General features: G+C 56.1%; 3 protein-coding genes across 4 annotated transcripts; 2 read left to right on the top strand and 1 right to left on the bottom strand.

Moving 5' to 3' along the window:
* Positions 1–3: 3 nt before the first annotated feature.
* Positions 4–19,362, top strand: KMT2B (lysine methyltransferase 2B; the record flags this gene model as incomplete). The annotated part of the gene is made up of 39 exons (XM_025040474.1): positions 4–87; positions 1,207–1,279; positions 1,520–2,888; positions 3,024–3,636; positions 3,844–3,960; positions 4,054–4,204; positions 4,484–4,763; positions 4,924–4,979; positions 5,226–5,504; positions 5,806–5,900; positions 6,138–6,236; positions 6,376–6,489; positions 6,630–6,776; positions 6,879–6,974; positions 7,408–7,525; positions 8,086–8,199; positions 8,334–8,518; positions 8,594–8,683; positions 8,774–8,878; positions 9,006–9,079; positions 9,667–9,782; positions 9,879–9,970; positions 10,050–10,187; positions 10,741–10,773; positions 10,904–11,062; positions 11,291–11,411; positions 11,487–11,565; positions 11,666–11,826; positions 12,912–13,139; positions 13,222–14,515; positions 14,614–14,703; positions 14,779–14,888; positions 17,263–17,400; positions 17,485–17,559; positions 17,661–17,838; positions 18,133–18,240; positions 18,360–18,443; positions 18,560–18,689; positions 18,782–19,362. Coding segments are annotated over 39 exons (7,869 nt in total), but the record flags the coding sequence as incomplete, so codon positions are not given.
* A 449-nt stretch (positions 19,363–19,811) lies between these two features.
* LOC102898311 (histone-lysine N-methyltransferase 2B) lies at positions 19,812–20,419 on the top strand. Its single transcript, XM_006905968.3, has one exon. The coding sequence runs from the start codon at positions 19,854–19,856 to the stop codon at positions 20,112–20,114; it is 261 nt and encodes an 86-aa protein (XP_006906030.1). The 5' UTR covers positions 19,812–19,853; the 3' UTR covers positions 20,115–20,419.
* IGFLR1 (IGF like family receptor 1) lies at positions 20,342–23,309 on the bottom strand. 2 transcript variants are annotated; one of them, XM_015598832.2, is made up of 5 exons: positions 23,175–23,309; positions 22,575–22,778; positions 21,923–22,095; positions 21,347–21,659; positions 20,342–21,222 (listed from the first exon to the last, which is right to left on the bottom strand). In XM_015598832.2, exons 2-5 carry the CDS (start codon positions 22,726–22,728, stop codon positions 20,876–20,878), a joined length of 987 nt encoding a protein of 328 aa, XP_015454318.1. In that variant the 5' UTR covers positions 22,729–22,778; positions 23,175–23,309; the 3' UTR covers positions 20,342–20,875. The 2 variants fall into 2 exon arrangements, with proteins under 2 accessions (XP_015454318.1, XP_006906028.1); XM_006905966.3 differs by having other exon boundaries at positions 22,575–23,309.
* Between the last annotated feature and the right edge of the window lie 116 nt (positions 23,310–23,425).

Genomic DNA, 23,425 nt, shown 5'->3' with positions numbered 1-23,425 from the left:
CGGGGTCGGGGCCGAGGCCGGGGCTGGGGCCCGAACCGTGGCTGCGTGCCAGAGGAGGAGAGCAGTGACGGGGAATCCGATGATGAGGTGAGGCAGTCCGAGGCGTCCCCGGCGCCGGGCGGGGCGGAGGCTGGGGGCTTCCAGGGGTCTGGGTGGCCCCGAGGAATGACGTGGGGAAGCGGCGTCCTAAGGGCCCCTGCGGAGGGAAAGGGCCCTGGAAATAGTCATGGGAAGAGGTAGGCTGTACGGAACTGTCGGTGGAAGGGGCCTCTGCAAGTGGATAGAGAAACCCAAGCTACACCTGGGAACTTGGGCCCGAGGCAGGTCCTGATGAAGTGTCCTGGGCTGATCCTTCTTGGTAGCTGGCAAAGCTAGGGCAGTAGAGGTTTGGGCGAGGAGGCTATGGGGACTGCATGCCCAACCAGTGGTGGTTGACAGCAGCAGCAGCGTGGCTTTAGTGGACCCAGGTTAGGGTTCTCTGGATCTTACCTGTAATCCGCCCCGCCCAGCCTCATAACTTCTGACACAGCCCAGGTTTCACCAGTGCCCCATTTCCTCTTCTGACCTAAAGTAGAGAGAGGGTAGAATGGTGGAGGGCTTCCTCTTAGGGGCACAGGTTGAAAAGAAATGGAATGAAGGCTGAGACTGGGCAGGTCAGAGTTCAGCTCAGAATTTATCCCCAGCTTCAGAAAAGACAGGAAGGTGTGGATTGTATTACTGAGGACAGTTTATCTGAGTGAGGTGATAAACCTTTTGATAAACCTTTGTGATAAAGCATTTCGCACACACAGACACCACACTCGGATGGTCTTATTCCTATCTTCATTCGGGAAGAGACTGTGGTTCATGAGAGTGTAAATGGTGATCCTACTTTTTTCTGAGTTTGATATGAGGGAATCTGAGGGTTGCACCTCCCTGGCCTGAGAAGACCCTGTTCTCTTTCCTTTTGGGCCAGCGAAAGGATGGCAGCACCAGTGTGGTCTGGCACAGGAGATGAGAGTTCAAAATACCCTGTGTTTCCATCCCTAGGGAGAGACCCTGTTTTTCCCTCTCCTCACCTTCTAGCCTCTTTAGTTCTTTTGTAAATAGGCAAGGGTACATTAAGGAGGAAACTGGGGATTGTCCTCGATACCTTAGTCTCAGGTGGAACAAGGGTTTTGGCACTGACTGCTCTTTCTCCCCTCCACCCCTGGTCCCCTAAATCAGGAGTTTCAGGGTTTTCATTCAGATGAAGATGTGGCCCCCAGTTCCCTGCGCTCTGCGCTCCGGTCCCAGCGAGGTGAGTAATGGGGAAACTCTACCTCTATAGCTTTACAGCAATGTTTTTCTTGCTCTTTGTGTCAGTTCTTCCCTGTTGCAGTCTCCATCAGTGACCGAGTGTTTTCTGTGTTCACAGCCTAAGTTAGGCCGGGCTGTGGGGGAAACAGACAAGTAAGACTTAGTCCTGGCCCTCCTGAAACGTTTTCCTCAGTCCACAGGGTTGGCGTGACCCATCTCCCCACACCTATTCTCCTTTTAGGTCGAGCCCCCCGAGGTCGGGGCCGCAAGCATAAGATGACCCCCCTTCTGCCTCCTCGCCTAGCAGATGTGGCTCCTACCCCCCCAAAGACTCCTGCCCGGAAACGGGGTGAGGAGGGTACAGAACGAATGGTGCAGGCACTGACTGAACTTCTCCGGCGGGCCCAGGCACCCCCAGCCCCCCGGAGCCGGGCATGTGAGCCCTCCACCCCCCGTCGGTCTCGAGGGCGGCCCCCAGGACGGCCAGCAGGCCCCTGCAGGAAGAAGCAACAAGCAGTAATGGTGGCAGAAGCAGCTGTGACAATCCCCAAACCTGAGCCCCCACCTCCTGTGGTTCCAGTAAAACACCGAACTGGCAGCTGGAAGTGCAAGGAGGGGCCTGGCCCAGGACCTGGGACCCCCAAGCGTGGAGGACAGTCTGGGCGAGGAGGCCGTGGAGGCAGGGGTCGAGGCCGAGGTGGGCTCCCCCTCGTGATCAAGTTTGTTTCAAAGGCCAGAAAAGTGAAGATGGAACAATTGTCCTTGGGACTTGAATCAGGTCAGGGTCAAGATCAACATGAGGAAAGCTGCCAGGATGCCCCCCAAGGAAGAGTCGGACCTGGACAGGGAGAGGGCCCTTGCTGGAGCAAGGAACAGAAGTTGAAGGAGGAGGGAGAGGAGGTGAAAGAAGAAGAGAAAGATGAGGAGGGGGGAGAGAAGGAAGAGAGAGCTGTAGCTGAGAAAGAGATGATGCTAGCTGAGGAAAAGGAAGAAGCAAAGCTGCCCTCACCATCTCTGACTCCTCCAGCCCCTCCACCTCCCCCACCCCTCCCATCCCCCTCAACATCTCCTCCATCCCCACTTTGCCCTCCACCACCCTCAGTGACCCCTCCACCCCCACCATCCCCTCCACCTCCTCCTGCTCCGGAGGAGCAGGAAGAATCCCCTCCTCCCGTGGTCCCAGCTACATGTTCCAGGAAGCGGGGCCGGCCTCCCCTGACTCCCAGCCAACGAGCAGAGCGGGAAGCTGCTCGGGCAGGGCCAGAGGGCACCTCTCCTCCCACTCCAACCCCCAGCACTACCGCAGGAGGCCCTCTGGAAGACAGCCCCACTGTGGCCCCCAAAAGCACCACCTTCCTGAAGAATATCCGGCAGTTTATTATGCCCGTGGTGAGTGCCCGTTCTTCCCGTGTCATCAAGACACCCCGGCGATTTATGGATGAAGACCCCCCCAAACCTCTAAAGGTGGAGGTCTCACCTACTCTGCGGCCTCCCGTTGCCGTCTCCCCACTCATCCCCCAGGAGCCATCACCAGCCCCCTCTCCACCATGTGCCCCAACTCCCCTGTCTACCCCAGTCCCACTCCCTGAAAAGAGACGGTCCATCCTAAGGGAACCCACATTTCGCTGGACCTCACTGACCCGGGAACTGCCCCCTCCTCCCCCTGCTCCTCCGTCTCCACCATGTGCCCCAACTCCCCTGTCTACCCCAGTCCCACTCCCTGAAAAGAGACGGTCCATCCTAAGGGAACCCACATTTCGCTGGACCTCACTGACCCGGGAACTGCCCCCTCCTCCCCCTGCTCCTCCGCCAGCCCCACCCCCACCCCCTGCCCCTGTCACTCCATCTCGGAGGCCCCTGCTCCTTCGGGCCCCTCAGTTTACCCCAAGTGAAGCCCACCTGAAGATCTATGAATCGGTGCTTACTACTCCTCCTCTTGGAGCCCCTGAAGCCCCTGAGCCAGAGCCTCCTCCTGCTGATGAATCTCCAGCTGAGCCTGAGCCACGGGCAGTGGGCCGCACCAACCATCTCAGCCTGCCTCGATTTGCCCCTGTGGTCGCCACCCCAGTTAAGGCCGAGGTGCCCCTACCTGGGGCTCCAGCTCCAAGCAATGGGCAGCAGCCTCAGGCTCAGCTACAGCAGTCCCTACAGGCCTTGCAAACCCAGCTGCTGCCTCAGGCACTACCACCACTGCAGCCACAGCCACCATCACCACTGGAAAAAACTCGGATTGCGGGCCTGGGTTCCTTACCACTGTCTGGTGTAGAGGAGAAAATGTTCAGTCTCCTCAAGAGAGCCAAGGTGCAGCTGTTCAAGATTGACCAGCAGCAGCAGCAGAAGGTGGCATCTTTGATGCCGGTAAGCATGGTACTTTGGCCAGGCCCCTGCACCTAGTCATCCAGCCTTAATTCCCTGTAATCCCTTAACCTCCTGCCTCCGTAGACACTGTTTAGCATTGCAGGGAACCCTCAGCCAGTCCATCTCGTCCCCCAGCTTCCTGTGTTCCTTCCCTGGCCCCATCTTTCCTCACTTTCTAATTTCTGACCCTGTTTGTTATTCCCGCAGCAGCCAAGCCCTGGAGGGCAGTTGGAAGAGGTCACGGGGACTGTCAAGCAGGTCTCAGATAGAGTTTCCATCAAGTCTGAAGATGAGTCGGTGGAAACTAAAAGAGAGAGACCATCGGTATGGGTTGGGAAGAGGGCCCTCTGAAGAAGGCTGGTTGCAGGAGTACAAGCAGCAACTCCCAGCTTTTATTTCTGGTTTCTTTTCCCCCAGGGCCCTGAGTCCCCTGTGCAGGGTCCCCGAATCAAACACGTCTGCCGTCATGCTGCTGTAGCCCTGGGTCAGGCCCGGGCCATGGTGCCTGAAGATGTCCCCCGCCTGAGTGCTCTCCCCCTCCGGGATCGGCAGGACCTTGCCACAGAGGGTAGGGTGGGTGTGTTGTGGAAAGATTTGACACTTGTGTCAAGTCTGGGGCAAGCAAATGCACCAGGAGCCTAGGCGAGTGGGAGCCAAGTTGGGTGCTTGGGGCTAGATGGCAGGTGCTAGGTCTTAGGCAAGGTGAGTTTGGGGGCATGTGGAACCTGAGAACTGTAGGAAAGTGGTGGCCAGAGGGCCAATTGAATGAGGTCTAGGAGAGAACGAGGAGCCGAGGTAGAAGGCCTGGTGGCTTTGTGGCTCCATCCCCTTCTCTCTGCTGCTCTAGATACATCGTCAGCATCTGAGACTGAGAGTGTCCCATCACGGTCACAGCGGGGAAAGGCAGAGTCAGCAGGGCCAGGGGGAGACTCAGAGCCTGCAGGGTCTGGAGGGCCTCTGGCCCCTACACCTCGGCGCCCACTGCCCTCCCATCATGGCAAGAAGATGCGGATGGCACGATGTGGACACTGTCGGGGCTGCCTGCGTGTGCAGGATTGTGGCTCCTGTGTCAACTGCCTGGACAAGCCCAAGTTTGGGGGCCCTAACACCAAGAAGCAGTGCTGTGTGTGAGTAGTTGGGATGCAGTCCCCATTTCCACCCATGGTGTCTGTCACCCAGGCCTCCTGCCCCACCAGAGCAGTGGGATTGGCATCCTTGTGGAGAGCTTCCTCTCTTCCCCCAGACCACCAGTCCCCTACCCTGGTGACGTGCTGCTCCCCTCCCCAGATACCGGAAGTGCGACAAGATAGAGGCTCGGAAGATGGAACGGCTGGCTAAAAAAGGTAACAAGTTTTGAGGAGCATTTCTTTACACAGCCTTTTCTAGACTTGTGGTTTGGAGGAAAGCGTGTTTTCTTTGTTTTTCTCCCTTTATCTTTGCAGTCCACCATCTTTGTGTTTTCCATAATGTGCTTTTGTATCTGTCCCATACTTGTTCTTTTCTGTCCCACTTCTTTCTGGCTTTTCTCCATCCCAGTGTCCCATGTCCCTGGCTGAGCTCAGATCCTACTAAGTCCCCTGTTCCCACAGGCCGGACGATAGTGAAGACGCTGTTGCCCTGGGATTCCGATGAATCTCCTGAGGCCTCCCCTGGTCCTCCAGGCCCACGCCGGGGGGCGGGAGCTGGGGGGCCCCGGGAGGAGGTGGTGGCCCCCCCAGGGCCCGAGGAGCAGGACTCCCTCCTACTGCAGCGCAAGTCCGCCCGGCGCTGCGTCAAACAGCGACCCTCCTATGATATCTTCGAGGACTCGGATGACTCGGAGCCCGGGGGTCCTCCTGCTCCCCGACGTCGGACCCCCCGAGAGAATGGTGCGAATTGCTTATTGCTTTCTCTCTCAGTCAATCCTGTGTATTCTTTGTGGAAGGGATGGGGCTCTGATCCAGGATTCTGTCGGTGTAATGGAGAAAGCTTTGTGCAGGTAGTCTTAGGTGGATGGGGGAAATGGTGTGCAGTGTGTTTAGTAGCTTATTGAACAAGGCCTAAGAGTCACCCTAGCAGACTTTGGTTGGTTAAAGAAGGCCTGGGGATCCAGGTAACACTCGGGGGTTGTAGGAGAGGGGCAGAGGGGCAGGGAAGAGAGAAACCTCACCGCTTACGCGTCGTGCCTAGAGCTGCCAGTGCCAGAATCCGAGGAGCAGAGCCGGCCCCGCAAACCCACCCTGCAGCCTGTGTTGCAGCTCAAGGCCCGAAGGCGCCTGGACAAGGTCAGCACGGCCCCACACCAAGAACCCTGAGCCCTGTGGAAGGCATGGCTCCCGCCCTCCAGGAGCTTCCTGGCAAGTCAGGGTAACAGGTTCACCTGAGTGTCATGGTGTGTCCACACCAGAAGACAGGCCTGTCCTTCTGGAAAGCAAAGGATCTGGACAAAAGACAGGGTTGGACAGGCTGGGGCAGAGGGCAGTGAAAAGAGCAGCTTTCTGACCACCGCCATCCCTCCCCAGGATGCTTTGGCCCCTGGCCCCTTTGCTTCTTTTCCCAATGGCTGGACTGGAAAACAGAAGTCCCCTGATGGTGTGCATCGAGTCCGTGTAGATTTTAAGGTATGGCTTTGAGGGGAAGGGTGGCCGGGACTGTGATTGGAAGAAACTTACTGATTGATTATGAGAAGCCAGAGCTTTAAGGATGGATCTGATTTGTCTTCCTGACTGCTCTCTGATCCTGTGTCGTGTTCTCCCTCAGGAGGATTGTGACCTGGAGAACGTGTGGCTGATGGGAGGCCTGAGTGTGCTCACCTCTGTGCCAGGGGGGCCACCTATGGTGTGCTTGCTGTGTGCCAGCAAAGGCCTGCATGAGGTTGGATCCCACTTTTTTCCACAGCTCCTCCACATGTCCATTAGGTCTTACTGCCTGATTTCTTGGGCCCTCTTAGCAGGATCTCATGCCCTGGCCTCCTGGCCTCACACTGTGCCCATTGTTCACTCTTCCACCCCCAGCTGGTATTCTGCCAAGTCTGCTGTGACCCTTTCCACCCATTCTGCCTGGAGGAAGCCGAGCGGCCCCTGCCCCAACATCATGACACCTGGTGCTGCCGACGCTGCAAGTTCTGCCACGTCTGTGGGCGCAAAGGCAGGGGATCCAAGGTTTGGGCACAGGAGCCATGGGAGTGGGTGGAGACATAGAGGAGAAGGATATTCCTGTGGCAGTAGGTCCTGCCATTGCTGTCTTTCTTCAACATCCAATAGCATCTCCTAGAGTGTGAGCGCTGCCGCCATGCTTACCACCCAGCCTGCCTGGGGCCCAGCTACCCAACCCGGGCCACACGCAAACGGCGCCACTGGGTAAGAGATGAGGCCCCCACCCCTTGCTTTGGAGTTATAATTAATGCCGCCACCACCCCTAGCCTTGCTCCAGGCTAGGACTCTCAGGAGGAGAGGAAGGTTGGAGATCCTTTTGAGAGTTTGATAGAAATAACATTTTGTCTTCAAGAGTTTTGCATAATCAAGGTTTATTTGCAGAATTTACATGTAATGTTTTTAAGGGCTCATGGATTCCATAGTCCCAGGCTCAGAATCCCCTGCTCTAGCCTAAGTTCCACTCCTCCCAGTCTCCCCATCACCAGTCTCCCCACTTCATTCCTCTCCCGTTCTGCTTCTCTTCCCCTGCTTATCTGTCTCCTGTGTACTGCCCACTCCTCTTTGCCCACCCTCCCCTCACATTGCTCTAGCGTGGTTTCTGGCTCTACCCCTAACATCACCCTGCCCCACTCCCCAGATCTGCTCAGCCTGCGTGCGCTGTAAAAGCTGTGGGGCGACTCCAGGCAAGAACTGGGACGTCGAATGGTCTGGAGATTACAGCCTCTGCCCCAGGTGCACCCAGCTCTATGAGAAAGGTGGGGACCTGGCAGGGGTCCTGGGCCCTGGGAGTCCACTGGGGAGTGGGCCAGGCTCCTGCACAAGCAGTTAGAACAGATGTGCTTTTCTAGTGGTTTTCCACCCTTTTTTAGGCATGGAACATTTCCATCTGTTCAGGTTAGTCCTATAGAAGAGCATTCAGTATGTAAAATAGGGAGTAGGGGGACACAGCCGTTCTGAGGGCAATGGAAGTGGAGGGCCTGGGACCTCACCCTTGTGGTGGTTGCTGAGCTGCTTCCTGGAACCCCGTGTCTTCACTGAGCACTTTGAAAATCTGGGCTTTCCTCATTTGTTTGGGCAGCATATTTAGCAAAACCCTATCCTTGTAAGGCATCAGGGCTGCAGGGTTAGAAAAGAGGCCTTAGCCTTATCCAGCTTTTTGGGAATGGTAGGTACCCAAGATGGGGCATAATATAGGCAGCCTATGTAGCGGTCAGGGGATGGCACCGCCACCCCCCCACCTCTACAACAGAGACTCTGAGGGGCAGGTAGTGGCCCCAGCCCCTCTGACTTGCGCTCTCCTTCCCTCTTTCTTTAGGAAACTACTGCCCAATCTGCACGCGCTGCTATGAAGACAATGACTACGAAAGCAAGATGATGCAGTGTGCACAGTGTGACCACTGGGTGCACGCCAAGTGCGAGGGGCTCTCAGGTGAGTGGGTGGAGTATTGGAGTGTGACCTCCTACCCCCCACCTCAGAGGACAGGTGGGCTAAATGTCCTAGGGGCTGCTGAGCTCTCACATCCTTCCAAACCGTTTTTTCCTTTCTTGCCCTGGCTGTTCTAGATGAGGACTATGAGATCCTTTCGGGGCTGCCAGACTCAGTGTTGTACACCTGTGGACCGTGTGCTGGGGCTACACACCCCCGCTGGCGAGAGGCCCTGAGTGGGGCCCTGCAGGGGGGGTTGCGCCAGGTGCTCCAGGGCCTGTTGAGCTCCAAGGTGGTAGGCCCACTGCTGCTGTGCACCCAGGTCTGAAGGGTTCGGGCAGCAGGATGAGGTGGGGTCAGGCCCAGCAGCAGCCCTGCTGACTTCCCCTCTTTGTAGTGTGGGCAGGATGGAAAGCAGCTGCACCCAGGGCCCTGTGATCTGCAAGCCGTGAGTCAGCGCTTTGAGGCAGGCCACTACAAGTCCGTGGTGAGTGGGACACTAAGAGGAACAGGTGGGTGCCAGGAGGAGAGGGCTGGGGTTGAGGCGGGGCTTGGATCTTGACAAGCCCCCTTACAGCACAGCTTCATGGAGGACGTGGTGGGAATCCTGATGAGGCACTCGGAAGAAGGAGAGACCTCAGAGCGCCGGGCTGGAGGCCAGATGAAGGGGCTCCTACTGAAGGTGAGATCTGTGGGGAATGCCTTAGGGTGGCTCAAGTGGTACTGGGGAGGAGAGGGGGCGTTCTTCAGACCCTGCCTCTACCAACTCTCCTGGGGAAGCCACTTTTTCTCATCCTGTTACTTCCTAGCTGCTAGAGTCTACATTCGGCTGGTTCGACGCCCACGACCCCAAGTACTGGCGACGGAGTACTCGGCTGCCAAAGTGAGCAAGGCTGGGTAGCAAGAGGGGAACCAGGGAGTGAGGGCAAAGGCCAAGGGAACCTGGGAATCCAGAGTCAAACTGGGCTGAGGGTAGACAAGGGACAGTGTTAGGGTCTAGAGAGTGGTGGGACCAGGATGAGAGTCCTCGGTGAGTATAGACTAGCAAAGACATAGATTGTGGAATTGGCTCTCACTTTGTTTCTACTTCGTGCAAAGCAGTATTGGGGACAGCAGTGAGCAAGCCATGTTTGGGAGATTGGGCTGGCACTGATGACCCAGATGGCCAGGGCGATGTTGAGAAAGGCCAGGGAGGTGCCTGCTGGAGCCTAGGGCCTAAGACTTCCAAAAAAAGATAACACAGAGCTGAGATGTGGAGAAAGAGTATTCCAGGCACGAAGAACAGCATTTCATGTGCCAAAGATGGCATGAGAGGGTGTGGTATGATGTGGAGTCAGGCTTAGCACCAGCCCTGCTGCGAGAAATGCCACATGGAGAGAGAACATAGGGTGTCGTGGCATGTTTAGGCTGAGATTGTGGGGGGCCCCAGTCCAGCCACCCCTGTTAGATGCTGACCCTGCCTATCTACAGCGGAGTCCTTCCCAATGCCGTGTTGCCCCCATCCCTGGACCATGTCTACGCTCAGTGGAGGCAGCAGGAACCAGAGGCCCCAGAATCGGGACAGCCTCCAGGGGACCCGTCAGCAGGTACTGGGTAGCAGGTGCTGGAAGCCAGAGCCCCGGAGTTGGTGGACCAGGCTCCAGGTTCTGATTCTTGGACCTCCTTTTCCATACTCCTTACAGCTTTGCAGGGCAAGGATCCAGTTGCTTTCTCACACCTGGAGGACCCCCGTCAGTGTGCTCTCTGCCTCAAATATGGGGATGCCGACTCTAAGGTGAGGGCTAGTGTGTGAAACCCCAGGTTGTGAGACCTGGTCCCTGGGACCTCTCTTCATGTCATTTCTCTGCCCCCAGGAAGCAGGGCGTCTCCTGTACATTGGGCAGAATGAGTGGACACATGTCAACTGTGCCATTTGGTCAGCTGAAGTGTTTGAGGAAAACGATGGTTCGCTCAAGAATGTCCACGCTGCTGTGGCTCGAGGGAGGCAGATGGTGAGAGCATGGGCCTGGAGAGGTGGGCAGCCCTCGTGTTCTCGGGAAGGGCCCCTCTTTCAGTGTAGACAGCTCTCGTTTCACAGTCTCTGCCCCAGCATGTCCTTTCACTGCTGATCCAGTTACCTTTTAGGGTTGTCCCAGGACTCTGATGTAGGAAAGATAGTGGCTTTGTTCCTGTTTGTGCACTCTGACCTGGGAGGTTAAAGGTTAGAAGACCTTCTGTTTGAACCTGTGCTGAATGCTTGCCATACGGTATGGCATTTAGCTGTGTCCCCGTGAGATGAAGTGTTGCCTGGGTTAGAAATCCCTCTCACCAGTGTGGGACCTGGGGCAGGTACTATAGAACGTCTCAAGAAGCTTGCTGTTAGAAACTAAGACAATAGAAGTACCTATCACAGGGGGCAGATGTGAGGTTTAAATATATAAGTTCTGCATTAGAATCACATAAGAGATGGTAAATGCTGCTCAGTGAGTGTTAGCTGTTGTTATTTTTCTTTCTATTGCAACACTGATTAAAATGAAAACTGAAATAATTTTGGTGTCAACTCAGTCCTGGATGCAGCTAGGAGAGACATTATGTTTGGTGAGCACCTTTGCTGTGTGAAGTGCTGGGCTAGATGGGTCCAAGCACAATCTCAAGGACAGTGATGCTGAGCGTCAGGCCCTGGCCCCGGTCACTGGCTTCTCCCCTCAGCAGCCCCTTCCACCCGCAGCGCTGTGAGCTCTGCCTAAAGCCTGGAGCCACGGTGGGCTGCTGCCTTTCCTCCTGCCTCAGTAACTTCCACTTCATGTGTGCCCGGGCCAGCTACTGCATCTTCCAGGATGACAAGAAAGTTTTCTGTCAGAAACACACAGACCTACTGGATGGCAAGGTGGGCCATTTCTGTGGGGCAGACAGCTCCCCACTGCTTTCTTATCCCTTTTCACTCAGGGACCCCTGCACCCCTCAGGTGTGGCCTTTGCTGCCTCTCAGTGTCTCTTTGTTCTCCCCAAGTCCTTTAGCCAAGCCCCCGACTTTCCAGTCCTTGCCTACAGAGCTTTCCCTCACATCCCTCTCACCCCCACCAACCCAACAATCGCATTTGCCACCCACCTCCCAGGAGATCGTGACCCCCGATGGTTTTGATGTTCTCCGCCGAGTCTATGTGGACTTTGAAGGCATCAACTTCAAGAGAAAGTTCTTGACGGGGCTCGAACCTGATGCCATCAATGTGCTCATCGGTAAGCTGCTTGCTCTACTGTGCTCTTCCTGACCCTTCCTGGCCCCACCCTCCTGACCTCTCCTCTGCCCCATAGGCTCCATCCGAATTGACTCCTTGGGTACTCTGTCTGATCTCTCGGACTGCGAGGGACGGCTCTTTCCCATTGGCTACCAGTGAGCAGCCCAGGGGGAATTAATGGGGTTCGGGACTCCAGAACTGAATCCCGTTTCCCAAGTTGTCCTGACCCTCTTGCCCGACACGCCCACCCAACAGGTGCTCCCGTCTGTACTGGAGCACGGTGGATGCTCGGCGGCGCTGCTGGTATCGGTGCCGAATTCTTGAGTATCGGCCATGGGGGCCCAGGGAAGAGCCTGTTCACCTGGAGGCAGCGGAGGAGAACCAGACCATTGTGCACAGCCCTTCCCCTTCCACAGGTACAGCCTTGGAACTACCTCATTTTCTTCCTTGAATGCCACCCTCCCCAAGCAGTTACCCACCAACCCTTATTCCCCTCTTCCCTAAAGAAACTCCAGGATGTTTGCCATTCTTTCACTTGTTGTAATGGCAATAACAGATAACAGCTGTGCATTATGTGCTGGGGACTGTGCTCAGCATTTCACAGGAAGTGAGGGGAGAGCACCATGACCTGCTTTAGAGGGGTGACAACATCTGTACGAATGTAAGGAGCTTTTAGGGCCAGCTCACTTGGGGCTATGTGTTCATGTAATGCTCCCCACAGCTCTCTGAGGAAGGTACAAGCTCTGCTGTGCTGAAATTCAAAAGGGTAGTTACTCTCCACTGTAACATAGTAGAGACAGGATTCTAACCTGATCTGCTCAGTTCCCAAACTGGCACCTTCACAGCCGTGTTGGCACTGAGGGAAGTAGCTGAGGGCTGGATGGCACAGAGCAAAGAATGGACTTGGAGACTGGTAAAGGGAGAGGCCTTTGGGGGAGAAATGGGAGGAGGAAGAGATTGGGATTGTTTACAGGTAAGGAGTTTGCTCTAGGTTGGAACCTGACATGAAATAGAGAGGGGAGGAGGGCGCAGCCATCCTGGCTGGAAACAAGGGAGGAGGCGGCAGATATCAGTTTGCACAGGTTGGGTGGAGCCAGGTAATGGGGAGCCACAAGTGCCTGGATGGGGCGGATATGTTTGATGTGGCAGGGATGTGCAGAGCAAGGAAGAAAGTGGTAGGACTGGCCTTGCTGGAGAGAGGGCAGTGCCCCTCGTAGCAAGTAGGGCCTGAATGAGAACAGTAGACAGCCAGGAATTGGGGAGATAGCAAAGGATGGGTGAGGAACAGCCACAAAAGGACCCTGACCCAGGTGCATATGAAGTTTTTGCAGAAGCCACAGAGGTGTTTGGGGCATGAGTGTTGTCTAGGAACCAGTGCCAGTTGTGACCGGGTTGGGAATAGGAGAAGACTTAATTGGCTCAAAAGAAGGGATGGCGTGTAAGGGAGAGGCTTTGACAAAGAGCCCCTGCCACACCTGATGCCATTCTTTTGACTCTTTAGAGCCCCCAGATCATGTGGAGGCCCCACCAGAAGCAGATGCCCTTATCCCTGGAGCTCCTGAGCACCACTCACTCATCCAAAACCTGGACCCCACTCTTCGGCTGGATCTAAGCAGTGCCCCTCCTCTGGCCCCCCGCTCCTTCTCAGGGGCTCGAATCAAAGTGCCCAACTATTCACCATCCCGGAGGCCCTTGGGGGGTGTCTCCTTCGGACCCCTGCCCTCCCCTGGTGAGTACCTGGGAGTATCCAGGGGAGGGGTGGGGCAGGAGAGGCAGGAGCACCTGGCTGACAATGACCCTTCCCCCCACAGGAAGTCCATCTTCTCTGACCCACCACATCCCTACAGTGGGAGACCTGGACTTCCCAGCTCCCCCCAGACGCTCCCGTCGTCCCAGCCCCCTGGCTACCAGGCTGCCACCATCACGGCGGGCCTCTCCCCCTCTCAGAACCTCCCCTCAGCTCAGGGTGCCCCCTCCTACCTCAGTTGTTAGAGCCCTCACACCTACCTCAGGGGAGCTGGCTCCCCCTGGCCCTGCCCCATCTCCTCCACCACCCCCTGAAGACCTGGGCCCAGATTTTGAGGACATGGAGGTGGTATCAGGACTGAGTGCTGCTGACCTGGACTTTGCGGCCAGCCTGCTGGGGACTGAGCCCTTTCAGGAAGAGATTGTGGCTGCAGGGGCAGTGGGGAGCAGCCATGGGGGCCCAGGGGACAGTTCAGAGGAAGAGGCCAGCCCTACCCCCCGCTACGTCCACTTCCCTGTGACTGTGGTGTCTGGCCCTGCCCTGGCCCCTGGCGCTCTTCCTGGAACCCCCCGCATCGAACAGCTGGACGGAGTGGATGACGGCACAGACAGCGAGGCCGAGGCAGTTCAGCAGCCTCGGGGCCAGGGGACTCCTTCAGGGCCAGGAGCAGGCCGGGCTGGGGTCATTGGGACTGCAGGGGACAGGGCCCGACCTCCTGAGGACTTGCCATCAGAAATTGTGGATTTCGTGTTGAAGAACCTAGGGGGACCTGGGGAAGGGGGTACTGGGCCCAGAGAGGAGCCACTTCCCCCAGCACCTCCCCTGGCCAATGGCAGCCAGCCTCCCCAGGGCCTGCCTCCTAGCCCCGCTGACACCACTCGGACGTTTGCCTGGCTCCCTGGGGCTCCAGGGGTTCGAGTATTGAGCCTGGGCCCTGCCCCTGAGCCCCCCAAACCTGCCACATCTAAAATCATTCTTGTCAACAAGCTGGGGCAAGTGTTTGTGAAGATGGCTGGGGAGGGGGAGCCTGTCTCCCCCCCAGTGAAGCAGCCGCCTCTGCCCCCTCCTGTCCCCCCCACAGCCCCCACTTCCTGGACTCTGCCCCCAGGACCTCTGCTGGGGGTGCTGCCAGTGGTAGGGGTGGTCCGCCCTGCTCCACCCCCACCCCCCCCTCCACTGACGCTGGTATTGAGCAGTGGGCCCTCCAGCCCACCTCGCCAGGCCATTCGTGTCAAGAGGGTGTCCACCTTCTCTGGCCGTTCCCCACCAGCACCTCCCCCAAGCAAGACCCCCCGGCTGGAAGAAGATGGAGAGGCCTTGGAAGATCCCCCCCAGGGTCCAGGGCTTAGTGGCAGTGGGTGAGTGACTATGCCGAGGCTGTGGAGGTGGGCCAGCGATTTGGGCAGGAGAAGGCAGCTGAGGCTTCTTGTGGTGTCCCCCCGACCCCCACCACCAGATTTAGCCGAGTGAGGATGAAAACGCCCACAGTGCGTGGAGTTCTCGACCTGGATGATCCTAAGGAGCCCACTGGGGAGGAAAGCCCGAGGTGAGTAGCCAGTCCCCTTCTTGGAGGCTCTGGGATCTCTGTCCTTTCCCCCTTCTGACAGGTCTCTCCTCACAGGCTCCTCCAGGACCGGTCCCCTCTGCTGCCACTTCCAGAAGGTGGTCCTCCCCAGGCTCCCGATGGTACCCCCGACCTGCTGCTTGAGTCCCAGTGGCACCACTACTCAGGTAAGGACCATCCTTTTCCTCTCATTGTCTCCTTCCCTGTGTTTGCTCAGCTGAGTGACTGATAAATATAGTGGTGAACTGGTCCACTTCAAAAAGTGCAGGCCTGAGGCTGGGTGTTAGAGTTATAGAGACACCCTCAGGGAGCTTATGGCCTGTGGCAGAAATAGAAAGTTTCAGCTCAATATGAAAGGGCCTCTCAAAGCGCCTTGTCCAAGCATGCTCAGGAGCCTCAGGGAGGGCATCAGAGCCTAGTCTGCCAGGGTCGGAAGGTTAAGTACCTAATAAAGCCGAAGATGCAGTTCTGGGAACAACTAGTTAGGATGGAGCCCACCTAGGACCTAGAGGAGAGACAAGAACAGTAGGAAGGAGGTAGGAGGAGAGGTGTCCCAGAGGCTCAGGGAAGGGAGTAGTCAGCAGTCGCAGCTGCCACAAAGGGCTGTAGGCATATGGGGTCTAGGGTTGATGTACCATGTGGATAGGTGGCGCGGGGTGGAGAGAACGTTGGGTCAGAGTCCAGAATCAAAGACAGTGTCTGATGAGGAAACCAAAACAATACCCAGGCACTTTGCCAAAGAGCTCGGCTGAGTCTGGGAAGAGGAGTTGGGCCAACAGCTTAGAGGGGTCTGGTGTGAGGGCTGAGACAGCAAAGCCAAGGATGAGGGCAAAGGAGGCTCATAGATGGAAGAGGTGGTGAGAGGAGGCGTGGCAGGTTGAGATGAAAGGTGAGGTTAGGTGTACCTGCAGAGACATCAGTACACAGGATAGGGGCACTTAGAGTAGTTTGGCTGGCAGACTCAGTGAAGCTGGAAGGGTAGTGCTCTATAGGTCAGGGATGGAGAGAGAAAGGACTACAGCCAAGTAAGCAGGTAATCAAGCAACCTGAGGCTTAGAATTTCTAGTGGCCCCAATCTTACGCTGATAATGTGAATTTTCTCATGTAGAGTACAGGTGCTGAGCATGGAAGTGGAGTGAGAGAGACTGAGACTGCTTAACTGAAACACTGCTTATAGGGTCAGAGAGGGCATGGGGACATGACAGTGACCATGACAGGTCCCTGCCTACTCTTAGGGGCATATCACATTTGGTAGCCATGTACATTAGCAAGTGTACTTCAGCTTAGAATGAGCACTGTGAGAAAGAGGGCAATGAGAGAGTGCCTGATAAGTTAGGGGAACAAAATGAAGGCGAAGATGGAGGGGGCTAAGAAGAGGTGGAAGAAGTTATCAGAGGTGGACCCAGGAGCACTGAGACCTATTGATGCAGTGGGTCACACAGCAAGAGTCAGGTTTAGTCATGCTTAGGGCTGGGAGGGCACGTGGGCAGGTTGGCCCGGAGAAGTGATGTGGGGAGAAAGGGTGGCCACGTGAGGCCTGCCTCTCCTAAAGTGTGCTCAACTCAAACTTACCCCAAGCACAGTGGGCAGTTCTCAGTTCACGTCCTGCATTTGGTGCTCTAAAAGGAAGTCCTCTTTGAAGGACTTCCTTTCTTGGCTTCTAGAACCCCACCCCGCTCTTCATCTCTGGTTATGCCTCCTGTTTGCCTCAACTTGTCAACTTTGGCATGTCTCAGGTGCTGTAATGTAACTTCATAGCCCTAAATCCCCTAATTCTTATAGCCCCCAAATTGTTAGCAATACTGCTTTATCCTGGTGCCTGTTGGTCATCTTCACCAGCAAGTTGCCAGGGGAGTTTTTCTAAGAGGACTTTCAGACTTCGCTTGTCCTAAACTGAGCTCTCGACCTTTACCCCAAATTCGTTTTTCCCCCACCCTCAGGGTCTCTGTCAGTGGCAGTGTTATAATTCCAGTTCAGGTCCCACATTTCAGAGTTGTCCTTGACACCCCCTCTATATCCCTCATCCACATCTCCTACATTAGCGAGTCCCGTCTGCTCTCTTTAAATCTTTAACCCCGAGACATGCTCATAATGTACACGTATTTGATTGTGAGTATGGGCCTATGCAATAATATGTTTGTAATATTTACAGAAAATATGCTGTGTGTAAATATATACATGCAGAATATAATTCTCTAGTATTTTTAATTTTGTGTGAGATAGAAGAATGAGGGGTAGATAGGCATTTATAGCAGACTGGGTTTGAGTGAGCCATAGTGTGTCCTGCAGAGCCAAAACATTCTAAGCCTCCGTAGAACTGCTCATCTAGCCAAGAAGTCCTGCAGAAAAGGGACTGCAGACCCTTCAGAAAAAACGAGTGTCTGATCTATAAGAGTTCACTGAGCAGTTAGAGCAGGGGGAGGCCTTCAGACCCAGTGTCTTTGCTTGTGCCCAGGGAAGGAGGGAGGGTGGTGGGGAGCCAGGGGATTTGACTCTAGGAGGGGTGATCTTCACCTACTCTGACCTGCTCCTTGGGACCAGGTGAGGCTTCAAGCTCTGAGGAAGAGCCTCCATCCCCAGAGGATAAAGAGAACCAGGCCCCCAAACGGGCTGGCCCACATCTGCGCTTCGAGATCAGCAGTGAGGATGGGTTCAGCGTGGAGGCAGAGAGCTTGGAAGGTGAGTCAGGAGTAGTGGTGACAGGGAGGGAAGGTGTCCCAAGAATACCATCCTGACTCTGCTCTGGCTCTGCCCTCTCCTCAGGGGCATGGAGAACTCTGATTGAGAAGGTGCAAGAGGCACGAGGGCATGCCCGGCTCAGACATCTCTCCTTCAGTGGTAAGTGGAGTGTCCACAGGGGCCCTGGGAGCTGAAATGACTCCCCCGGGGCAAGATGGACCTCCGACATGACTTGTGTGTCCTCCCCTTTGACTCCCCAGGAATGAGTGGGGCAAGGCTCCTGGGTATCCACCATGATGCAGTCATCTTCCTGGCAGAGCAGCTGCCCGGGGCCCAGCGCTGCCAGCACTACAAGTTCCGCTACCACCAGCAGGGAGAGGGCCAGGAGGAGCCACCCCTGAATCCCCATGGGGCAGCCCGCGCCGAGGTCTATCTCCGGTGAGAGGTCTGGGGTGTGATGCTCGAGTCAGGGGAACCCTTTGGGAGTTCTTGAGGGCGGGAATTAAGTCTGTACAGATTGAAAACTGGGGCCTGGGAAGAAGACACTAGGCCACACCAGGAATTATTTTTTTATATCAGAAGAATGAACCCCATTCATTCCCCTTTCACCACGTCTTCAATAGCAGTGGTATTCTTCCTGCTCTGCCAACAGGAAGCCTGGCCGAAAATAGGTGGGTAACATCTCAAAAGAATGGCTACGAACCTCCCTCCTTTCTTCCCTCCCACCTACAGGAAGTGCACCTTTGACATGTTCAACTTCCTGGCCTCCCAGCACCGAGTACTCCCTGAGGGAGCCACCTGTGATGAAGAAGAAGATGAGGTGCAGCTCAGGTCAACCAGGTATCGAGGGCAGGCCAGGGTACTGGGGTGGTCTGGAAGGATCCTAAAGAGAGAGACCAGGGGCAGAGGAGGTCGTTCCTGGCTATCAGCCTGTGTGACACTGTTGTCCCCCGCTCCAGACGTGCCACCAGCCTGGAGCTACCCATGGCCATGCGCTTCCGCCACCTCAAGAAGACATCCAAAGAGGCTGTGGGTGTCTACAGGTTAGTGGGGTTGGGGGGAGGATGCCCCTTGGGTGGATGACAGGTACCCTGGTGTGGTGCTGCCTTGGTTCTGTCCCCCTACCCCCTGAGCTCCCCTTGCCCATCCTACCCTGCAGATCTGCCATCCATGGGCGGGGCCTGTTCTGTAAGCGCAACATCGATGCCGGCGAGATGGTCATTGAGTACTCTGGTATTGTCATTCGCTCTGTGCTGACTGACAAGCGAGAGAAGTTCTACGATGGGAAGGTGGGCTCTGCCAGGTCATGGGAACGAGGTGGGCGAAGCAGGGCCGGCCCATGGGAACACAGCACCTGACTGCCCCCACCTTATCCCTGTAGGGCATTGGGTGCTACATGTTCCGCATGGATGACTTTGACGTGGTGGATGCCACAATGCATGGCAATGCTGCCCGCTTCATCAACCACTCGTGTGAGCCCAACTGCTTCTCTCGAGTCATCCACGTGGAGGGCCAGAAGCACATCGTCATCTTCGCCTTGCGCCGCATCCTGCGTGGTGAGGAGCTCACCTATGACTACAAGTTCCCCATTGAGGATGCCAGCAACAAGCTTCCCTGCAACTGTGGCGCCAAGCGCTGCCGTCGGTTCCTTAACTGAAGTTGTGGCTGCCCACCATACCCCCCCCTGCTGCCATCTTGCCCCTGGTCTGGGGGCTCCCTAGTCCCTCCCAGAGCATCTCACCCCCACCATCATGTTCAGGGTGGATGTGGGCATGCAGGTGGCAAGGGCCCTGCCTCCACCCCTCCAGCCCACCCAGCAATCGCCCCCTTACTGCCCTGGGGTCCCAGGATGTAGATATTGTACAAAGGTTTCTAAATCCCTTCTTTTCTATGCACTTTTTTATTTAAGAGGGTGGGATCCTAAGTGGGAACCCCCCACAATAAAGTCTGTCAATGTTTGGAGAGGTGATTTTCCAGTTTGTATGGTGCTGGGGCCAGGTAGGAGCTTCTGTTCACTGTGCCCCACACCCATCCTGAGCGAAGAAAGCCCATCAGCCTCAACAGGTAGGTAAGAGGCCATCATTCAGAATTAGAAGTAAATTGTGAAGTCTTTTAAGGCTTCAGAGCAATAAGTGTTCTACATAGTCTAAGTTAGACCCCCCGCTGGGTGGGTCCTTGTGGATCAGCTCTCACAGGGATGGCAGGAGTATTTCTCAAGAGGAAACCCTGGTTGCCCAGAGGCATAGCCTGAGGTCAGCTCTCCAAGATCTAGTCTTCGTGTTTTGATGGAATGGGCCATTTTCCAGAAGGGGGGATGAAAGTGTCTGTTGGGTCTTGGCACAGAAGGGGGGCTCTGCCAGGTCATGGGAACGAGGTGGGCGAAGCAGGGCCGGCCCATGGGAACACAGCACCTGACTGCCCCCACCTTATCCCTGTAGGGCATTGGGTGCTACATGTTCCGCATGGATGACTTTGACGTGGTGGATGCCACAATGCATGGCAATGCTGCCCGCTTCATCAACCACTCGTGTGAGCCCAACTGCTTCTCTCGAGTCATCCACGTGGAGGGCCAGAAGCACATCGTCATCTTCGCCTTGCGCCGCATCCTGCGTGGTGAGGAGCTCACCTATGACTACAAGTTCCCCATTGAGGATGCCAGCAACAAGCTTCCCTGCAACTGTGGCGCCAAGCGCTGCCGTCGGTTCCTTAACTGAAGTTGTGGCTGCCCACCATACCCCCCCCTGCTGCCATCTTGCCCCTGGTCTGGGGGCTCCCTAGTCCCTCCCAGAGCATCTCACCCCCACCATCATGTTCAGGGTGGATGTGGGCATGCAGGTGGCAAGGGCCCTGCCTCCACCCCTCCAGCCCACCCAGCAATCGCCCCCTTACTGCCCTGGGGTCCCAGGATGTAGATATTGTACAAAGGTTTCTAAATCCCTTCTTTTCTATGCACTTTTTTATTTAAGAGGGTGGGATCCTAAGTGGGAACCCCCCACAATAAAGTCTGTCAATGTTTGGAGAGGTGATTTTCCAGTTTGTATGGTGCTGGGGCCAGGTAGGAGCTTCTGTTCACTGTGCCCCACACCCATCCTGAGCGAAGAAAGCCCATCAGCCTCAACAGGTAGGTAAGAGGCCATCATTCAGAATTAGAAGTAAATTGTGAAGTCTTTTAAGGCTTCAGAGCAATAAGTGTTCTACATAGTCTAAGTTAGACCCCCCCGCTGGGTGGGTCCTTGTGGATCAGCTCTCACAGGGATGGCACGAGTATTTCTCAAGAGGAAACCCTGGTTGCCCAGAGGCATAGCCTGAGGTCAGCTCTCCAAGATCTAGTCTTACGTGTTTGATGGAATGGGCCATTTTCCAGAAGGGGGGATGAAGGTGTCTGTTGGGTCTTGGCCCAGTATTTCCAGAGAGCCCCTTAAAGAGGCCGAGACACAACAGGCACCTATTTCAAGGAAAACTTAATTATTGAGTACTAGACCAGGCAGGCCCCAGATGGGCCAAGCTTGGACAGCACCTGCAGTGCATCTGCCCGCCCTAGCTGGGCTAAGTGTATGCCAAGCTGGCCCAGAGAGGCAGAGGGTTCCCTTGCTACCACCATCTCGATCAGGGCTCGCAGAGGTGAGCGATTGGGTCGCAGTGAGTAGGCATAGGTGGACCAGGCAGCAGGCAGTCCATATCTTGCAGCCAGGTGTCGAGTGGTACCACAGGCCACCATCCCACCTGGCCCAGGCTCAGGGTCCAGCAGCACAATCAGTTCCTCCAACACCTCCAGCTCATCCAGGAGTCGAGACAGGGGCTGTGATGCCAGATTTGGTAGCTCTGGGGTAGGGAGAGAGAGAGAGGGCTGAGGAGAAAGGGTGGGTTTCCAGGCCACCTTCCCCTCCTCAGTGTGTCCGGGACTAACCCCTGCCCAAGAGTGGAAGCAGAGGGACCCTTGAGTCACCTGCCTCTGATGCATCCAGGGAGCCTGGAGAGTTCAAGAAAAGGGTGTGGGTGTTAGAATCAGCGCAAGTCAAGCCAGGATAAAGGTGGACAGCTTTCCAACGGCTGCAGTTGCAGAGCCTTTGCAGGGAGAGCAGGATCACTGCTGAGGTCACAAGCAGAACCAGCACCAGGGGCATGGCATAAGGCAGCAAAGCCTGCCGCACGACGGTGTGCAATGGACTGGAAATTGCTAGTGAGCTGGGCTCCTGGGAGGTTGGGATGCTCGGTGTTTCAGGCTTCAAAAGGCAGGGCTCCTTGGGAGGGACCCGTTTCTGGAAATAGGGAGTTGGAATTAAGCGGAAGGCAAGCCCCACTCCTGCCTCTTCAGCCTAAACCTTCGATCCCTATGGCCTTCCATAGGGCCACATCCCCGCCTGATCCAGTCCCTGCTCCCCACCCCCACTGGTCACCTCGTTTCTATGTCCCCACCCTAGCCCTCTTCCGTGGAGCTACACTACCTCCTTTGATCCAGACCCCGCCCCAACTCCAGTCCCAACTGCACCCCTTGGCCAGGACTTCGGAACCCTACTAGCACCTGTAGGCAGCGCTGTCCGGTTCCCGCAGAAGTGGGGGCCCTGGCTCCACCGCCACAGGGGCTACATAGCTCCTCACTGTTAGGGTTGCACTGCCCAGGAGGACACTTCTTGAAGGGGTGCGTTACGTGATGGCCAAAGTCATTGAGCCCGCAGTTTTCCGAAAACTCGAAGTCTAGTGGGAGACAGGGTCTCAGCTGATCTCCAAGCCTCGCCTCTCTCGCGACACCCTTTTCCCTGTCCTATCCCAGCAGGCCACGCCCCTCGCTCTCTACTCACCCACCTATCAGCGTACGCGCCCACCCCACCATTCTTCCCCCTCCTCAACCTAGCCCAGTGGGTCTTGAAAGCATCTCTCCACAGGCCCCGCCCCCTTCTTGCCCCTCCCGCTCCCACAGATTTATCCGCACAGCTCACCCTTTCCTCACTGCCCAGATGCCGCCTAACAGTCCACAACCCTTCGCCGCGGCCCTCATCTAACCCACACTATCTCCTTCTTCACAGGTTTAGCCCCATCCCTGCCTTATCTGCTTAAGGCTCACCACCCGTACCCCGAAGTGAGCCCCCCAAATTTCGGTCCTTTCCCCGCTCCCTGTAACCCCCTAGCTCTTCCAGAATGTAGGTATATGCGTAGGCCCAGTCCCAGCTCCTCACCCGGGCAAGAGGGCGGTCCGAAGCGCTGCAGGCAGCTACCGCAGCACTGGTTGTCAGGGTTCCAGTACTCGAGGCGGCCACAGGACTGGGAGGCTTCCCGCGGCTCCACCTGGGCCAGGAGCAGCGCCGCAGAGAGGAGGCACTGGAGCCCCATCTGGGAGGGGGCCCGTGACCGCAGGACTTCCGACCACAGCGCTTTTGCCACTTCCCAAGAAGCCAGGGCAGAAGAAGAAAGCAGTGGATGTGGGGGTATAATATCGCCAAACCGCTAGGAAGCCGGGAATCTACCCCCAGCCGCCAGCCCAGCTCCTGGCCCATTCATTATCGGAGGCCACAAGACTTCAAGATGGCTAAAGCCAGACTGCATGGATTCATATCTCACCCCCCTCCATGTTCCATCCATAAAACAGGATGGTAATCCACCTGTCTTAGAGGGTTATTGTGGAGAATTAAAACCATGACTAGAAGTAAAGCTCTTAGGAGAGCACCTGGCATAAAGTTTAAGTATTAGGTCCTACTGACTCCCATCTCAGGGAGGTAGGGATGGAGGACATACCCCTTGCCCACTGGAGACACCCACTCAATTCCAAGTGACCTTACCTTAGCTCTTAATCCCAGTCTTCTCCAGGCTGGGTATCCTCCAACTTGCCACAATCAGGTGTCGTCCCCTTGAGAAGCCTCAGATGGATGTGCTGAAGTTTCCAGCACAAAGGCACCCCCACCCCACCAGTCCTACTTGGGGGTTCCTCAAGCACTGAGCTGTGAGTCTGCTGATTTTCCATCTACTGTTTGAAGATCCTCCCTGTGGTTTTGATCAGAGTCCAGCCTACTTCCTTTATGTCAGTGGATGT

Source organism: Pteropus alecto, unplaced genomic scaffold (assembly GCF_000325575.1).
Source record: "Pteropus alecto unplaced genomic scaffold, ASM32557v1 scaffold281, whole genome shotgun sequence".
NCBI lineage: Eukaryota > Metazoa > Chordata > Mammalia > Chiroptera > Pteropodidae > Pteropus > Pteropus alecto.
The sequence above is the reverse complement of the archived record's forward strand: the minus strand, read 5'-3'. Positions and strand labels throughout refer to the sequence as shown.

Excerpts from the sequence above, each read along its gene's own strand:
- LOC102898311 (XM_006905968.3), top strand. The coding sequence starts at position 19,854 with ATGTTCCGCATGGATGACTTTGACGTGGTGGATGCCACAATGCATGGC.
- IGFLR1 (XM_006905966.3), bottom strand. The coding sequence starts at position 22,728 with ATGGGGCTCCAGTGCCTCCTCTCTGCGGCGCTGCTCCTGGCCCAGGTG. Across the intron at positions 21,660-21,922 it reads CCGGACAGCGCTGCCTACAG|AAACGGGTCCCTCCCAAGGA; the intron begins GTGCTAGTAGGG and ends CCCTATTTCCAG. Across the intron at positions 21,223-21,346 it reads CCTGGATGCATCAGAGGCAG|AGCTACCAAATCTGGCATCA; the intron begins GTGACTCAAGGG and ends TCCCTACCCCAG.